This window comes from Mus musculus, chromosome 14 (genome assembly GCF_000001635.26).
Source record: "Mus musculus strain C57BL/6J chromosome 14, GRCm38.p6 C57BL/6J".
Classification (NCBI taxonomy): domain Eukaryota; kingdom Metazoa; phylum Chordata; class Mammalia; order Rodentia; family Muridae; genus Mus; species Mus musculus.
Window position 1 is genome coordinate 67427764 of NC_000080.6, and position 6000 is coordinate 67433763.

General features: G+C 42.4%; 1 protein-coding gene and 1 long non-coding RNA gene across 4 annotated transcripts in view; one reads left to right on the forward strand and one right to left on the reverse strand.

The window, feature by feature from the left end:
* Positions 1-3189, forward strand: part of Ebf2 (early B cell factor 2) — a 197661-nt gene extending 194472 nt beyond the window's left edge. For all 3 annotated transcript variants that reach the window (NM_001276387.1, NM_010095.6, NM_001360202.1), the window contains one exon: positions 328-3189. In NM_001276387.1, the coding sequence (NP_001263316.1) occupies positions 328-359 (32 nt within the window). In that variant the 3' untranslated portion in view covers positions 360-3189. The remainder of the gene's footprint in view (positions 1-327) is intronic.
* On the reverse strand, positions 2431-5206 carry Gm10860. The gene is made up of 2 exons (XR_001781310.1): positions 4976-5206; positions 2431-3506 (listed from the first exon to the last, which is right to left on the reverse strand). It is a non-coding gene; the product is annotated as a predicted gene 10860 (long non-coding RNA).
* Positions 5207-6000: the final 794 nt, after the last annotated feature.

Genomic DNA, 6000 nt, shown 5'->3' on the forward strand with positions numbered 1-6000 from the left:
TTCAGCATCTGGGTTTTTCTACTGGTTCCACCTAGTGATGCAGGACATGTCTATCACAATTTAGTTTACATGTTTACTTCCGTCGTTCCAAGATGACCCATCAACATACAGAAATCGTAAGCACCTGCCAAACAAGGATAATATAGGTTGCTAGCACCAAAGCTTCTGTTAACCCAATCCTGGAGAAAATGCACTCGCATATGAACACCTCGCCATCTCCCTGGGTTGTATTAGGGTCTATCATCCCCACTCCTGCCTCCCCTCTCTGTGATCAGTTTCACCAAAAAAGTCTTGATGTTTCAATCCTGTGTTGTTCTTTTCTTGCAGCCATGACAGGACTTGTTGTTCCCCCGATGTAAAGCGGAAGAAGAACTGCTTTCTCATAGCACAAAACTACTTATTCCGATGGACCAATTATGAAGGAAGCACTCTGAGCTTGTTGGGGAGAGTTGCGCCCCCAAGCGGCCATGTTGGACAGATTTGGGAAGGCAGAGAGCCGCCATCTTGGTCTCGTGTTCCTCATGAAGCATTGACAGTCACTACACAAACTGACCCTTTTGGAGACAAGAGCAGAGAAATGTCATTGACGTGGTCAGTGCTAAGAGCAGCAATTCTTTGTTATGAACATTACAAAAACCACCTTCCTATGTTTGTAAAATATTTAAGAAAAACATTGGCAAACATTCATGCTTAATATTTTGGATACTATTTGTTTTTCTTTGTAGGAAAAAAAAGTTGAAAGTTTCTATTTTCTATGAATCCTTTCAGATACCAATTTAGTTTATGCAGAAAAAAATTGAACAAAACAGGGTACCAGCATGGAAGACTTTCTTAAAATGAAACCTGAATTGAATGAGGAAATGTTGTATGTGTGTTTGCTTATACTTTAAGCTCTTTTAAAAAAAAAGGGAAAAAAATTTAAAATGTTTTACAGTTATTTAAATAAATAAACGTGTAACTTATTGTAAGTAGAGGTAGAAATTAAGACCTTTTTTAAGAAGAGAAGAATTTCTCTTCCTGATGTAAAATGAAATTGACACACGTAGTGACCAGTTTTAAAGGTGTGTTGTTATTACAGTTGCTTATTAGATTCTTATCCTACATCCCACACCCCCCTCTTTTTCCATCACTTTATCAACCCATGCACAAGAATGTGTAACTTGTGCAGATTCCCACAGAATCCACCACAGAAACCAGACTCAGATAAACGCCAGCACACCAACACTTCAATCCACCACTCCATTCCCAGATCTGCTTTCTAGTTCACAGATCCCTTATGGTGTCCAATCTTGGTGAAGCGTTTTGAAAAAATACATTCCTCCCTGAGCAATGCAGGGAGTCCCCATGTTACCCTCTCAGCTTTGAACATCCTCAGGCAAGAAGTATCTCACCTCTAAGGAGAGTCAAAGCCCCATGGCTACACTGACCAAGGACTCTTCAGAATTTCTCTCCAACAGAGCCCCACAGTCCTTCCTCTTTGGGTACTCGATTCAGGCATGGAGGCAGGAAGCTCCATAGAACTTTGGAGAAAGAACTTGGGGAGCTTGGTTGTGTTTCTTGGACTCTTAAGACTCAGTCTTTGACTGTTTCCTTTCTATGCAGAGTTTTTCTTTTATGTTAGTAAACTCCCTTGGAAAAGCATGTATCTCACCTGACACTGTTTCTGAGATGAGCAGGGTGGGGTGAAGAGGAACGAACTCAAAACCCCCTAAGTGGCTCTCTTATTGGGAGATTCGTGGCAGCTGTGTTCCAAGCGGTGCAGTTACCCAGCCTGCCCTGGGAGCCTTGTGCTACCTACCTAGTTCTTAGCAGGGAAAACCTTGCAGTAGTTGCTAACAGTGGTAGACTCTTGAAAATGTGTGTGGTCCTGGAGATGCATCTAGACTTGCTTGGCTTGCCAATAGGATGTCATGATTTTCCAGGTGTCTTCTCTTTGATTCCAATGACTTAGCTTGGGGTTCTTGGTTAGGCTTCTAGCATTGGAAATTGATGTGTCTTTCACGGAAAAAAAAAAGAAAAAAAAAACAAAACCATCATTAGTACTTCTGAGCCAATTTTAGATGACCCTCTCATTGCCCGACTGGCACATGTCCTCATCCAACCCTCAACTGGATTATTTGCCTTCAGTTTGCTAGAATTACCCACTATGACATTTTTTTTCTATGCACATGAGAATCCACAATTTTAGAAACCTGGCATGCTTATAACCACTGCTGACAGTCCTTCATAGGCAGGGCTCACAGCGCCAAACTATACGGAAATGCATGAGAAAAACCTCCCTGGCTAACAACCTGGTACAGGGAAAGAACGTGTGGAATACGAGCATTACCATCCCACAATGGAGGCAGAATACAATTAAGCATGTTTAGACCTGGCTTTGAGCCAACCCAACCTAAGAACTTTTTCTTTCTTTCTCTCTCTCTCTCTTTCTTTTTTTAAAAAGTAGCATAGCTTTTAGAACCTGTGAATCTTTCTCTTGCATGAGGATTAGTGCAGTTCTGTCTCCAGAATGATCGTAGAATCTGTCAGTAGCTTTACACCGAAGACTGTGTGTAACTAAATACTGGACATCTTTGACCATTCACTAGGACATCGGCAGCCACAGATCTATTTAATTGTACAAACGTGTGTAAGGGTTATTTTTAGTGTACTAATAAATTAAAAACAAAGCCACTCTGTCCTCTTTAGTCATTGCTATTAAATGATTCTGGTCCCAGGTTATTTTTATGCCACTTGGCAGACAAGTATCTCTATAGGTAATGACAAAAATTCTGTTCTATTTTTGAGAGGAGCTGTGTAAGATTTTTTTCATTTAAAGGTACAACTTACTGCATTATCTCATTTCTTTGGTTACAGCATCGAAATTCTTCCCAGTTTTTCTTTGCACATTTCAACATGCATGGTTTAAACACCATTACCTTTACCTTTTGTACAGTAAGGCCTCATTTCCAAACTGTATAGTTTTGGGTTTTTTTTTTTGTTTGTTTGTTTGTTTTCTTGCTTTGTCAGTTACATACAGTATAAAGTTGCTATGCACAGAGCTTTTTGTAAAGACAGCTTTTTTTGTTTACTGTTTTTAATGGTCTTCCTTATGAAAGAATATCTTGTTTGTAAAATGAATATGTCTACTTCAGTTTTAAACTTTAAATTATCCTAACAAAAAAATAAAATTTTTGTACTGTAAAAATTATCTTTGCTTTTTTTGTGTGTGTGGAAGAAATGTAATTGGGGAGTTGTCGGGTGGTAGCTTCTGATGACTTTGAGTCACTCACCTTCTCCTCTGGTTAAGGAAAACTTATCAAAACTTTTGCTCAAATTGAAGTATGAGATCAAGATGATGAAATAAGGAAGAGATGTGGTGATACCAGTTTTCTGCATGCCTCTGCCATGTGTCCATAGGTCAGATTCTTTCATCATCCTCCCCAGATTCATAGGACTGTTTTGCTCTGCTGGTGTCAGATGCATGGAAGTCCTGAGGTTGGTGGTCTACTGTGGGTTGAGATCATCTATTGAACAAATATAAGTTGACATTTGAGACACTGCATGAAGAGTTGGAGGCACAAAACCACAAGGCCTAGCTTTTGGGGTTTTGTTTTGTTTTGTTTTGTTTTGTTTTTCAAGACAGGCTTTCTCTGTATAGCCCTGGCTGTCCTGGAACTCACTTTGTAGACCAGGCTGGCCTCGAACTCAGAAATCCGCCTGCCTCTGCCTCCCAAGTGCTGGGGTTTAAAGGTGTGTGCCATCACACCTGGCTACACAAGGCCTATCTTTAAGTCATAGGAAAGGAACAAGACACACTCCCCTGGAAGGAAACAGTCAGAGGATATAGTTCTAACAGGAAGACAGAAGGGCCGCACCCTCCAGAGGCTCTGTAAGTCAGCAGTAACATTCACACGACTTGGGGATGGGAATCCTAGTTTTGCTTCCTGCCAATGGAAGGAAGGAACAAGGATGCCCAGCATCCTCAGGTTCGTCTTTAAGGAGGACTCAGTGCTTGGCTGCTCCTGCATCTGAAGAACCACAGCTGTTCCTCTCAAGGGCTGAGAAGAGAAGCACCCACCGTACAGGGTTTACTCTGACCATTTGTGGGTAAAACAACGAATAGCAATGGGAGCATTGTTCTGCCTTGTGCCCTTTGGTCCAGGGAAAACTGGGGTAGAACAATAGGCACCAGCATGGAGAAACACTGTTCTGGCATCCATGAGCTTGGTGGAAAGTGGCCCATGCAGGAGAAGCCATGGTCCCAGGTCTCAGGGATGATAAGCCCTAACAACAGCCTATGCTTTCCCTCATTACAAAGTTAATAAGAACGCTTTTTGTCATAGGCTGAAACATCTGCTGTGTTGTGGGTTTGACTTTTTGAGGACAAAGCTCACATTGTTTTCAATTCCAGATTTTTTTTTCCTTCAAGTCCAAGAGTTTGAGCCCATGAAAAATTGCTTTTAAGACAGGAATGAGACCAAAATGACTTCTAGCATCCAATCCAACTATTTACCATTTCTGAACTGAGAAAGAGCACAGTGGTCACATAGAATCACAAGGGCTGCCCTGAGTGAGGCCTCAGAAGTTTGGAATGTTATGACTGCTAAACCTTAATAGTACCACTGGGGAGGTAGCCCCGGGTTCGGGGGCTTGCAGGTCTCACAAAGAACTCCGATCTGATTCCCAGAATCCACACAGGACAGTTCACAACCATCTGAACTTGCAGCTCCAGGGGATCCAGTGCTGTCTCTGATTTCATGAGGACACACACACACACACACACACACACACACACACACACACAAATAATAAAATGCAAAAGATATCAATAGCCCTACTGCAAATAGTGAGGATAACAAGTAGGCAATGGAAATGCGACCCTCTGCCTTCTGTGGAAGTGCAGAAGGAACTGGAGTCTTGAAAGCCCGCAGACCCAAACCCCAACCCTAGCCCCACCCCTCACAGCAACTGATTATCAGAAAAGTATACTTACAAATTTCAGTTTCCCTTGTCTGGAAAAGTGGAGGGGAGACCTTTACGCCAAGGTCCTTGTGCCGTCGAGATTGTGGTAAGGTTTGAGTAAAAACCACGAATGTGAAAAGTCAGACACAACAACTATTTAGCTCACTGTGTTTTTGTTTCTCCTCCCTTAGCCCGTGATAAACATTCACGCGTGCTTATCTGAAGAGCCACACGTTCCTCTTTTCTTACAACTCCTCCTCGGCTGCACAGAAAAGAGGATTATTAATTAGACAGTGTCTTTGAAACAATCGTGTTTGGAGGTACAAGATCAGACTGTGGGAACAGCATTATTTACATCACAATTCATGAGATGGCTGCTCCTTCAACTGGGTCTACTAACCCAATCAGGCTCCTAATACCCATGTTCCTGTCTCCTGAAAGTCAGAGTGAGAGTTCTGGAAGAGGCGTGGCCTGCTTGACATAGACAGCTCGCCCTGTGCAGTAGGCAAGCCTTTTGAAAGGAGTTGCATAGGAAACAGGTTAAGGTCTATGAGGTGTGTGTGTGTGTGTGTGTGTGTGTGTGTGTGTGTGTGTGTAGAAAGTCCAAAGTTTACCTCTTTGAAATCTACAACTCACTCTAAACCCCCTCATCTTTTTCATTTCATGAGTTTTGTAGTTTGAATGTGAAAATGCCCCACACCAAATTCACGTCTGAACACTTGGTCATCAGATGGTGGTGCTGTTTGGGAAGACTGTGGAACCTTTGGGAAGTAGCGCCTCCATAAAAGAAGTGGGTGGGCCTTGAGGGCTTATATCCCTGTGCCACTTCCTGTTTCCTCTCTGCTCCTGATTGCTGAGATACAGTGTTGTTCCTGTTGCCAAGACTCTCCCTCCCCAGCAGGATGCACTATACCTGCTAGACCTCAAAGCCAAACCCAAGTCTCTACTCAGGTTGCTTCCTGTCAGGTATTTTGGTCCTAACAATGAGAAAAGTCACTAATATTCCCAGGACACAGAAAGGTTAGAAAATCAACTTTACTCACACAAAAGTGGCAT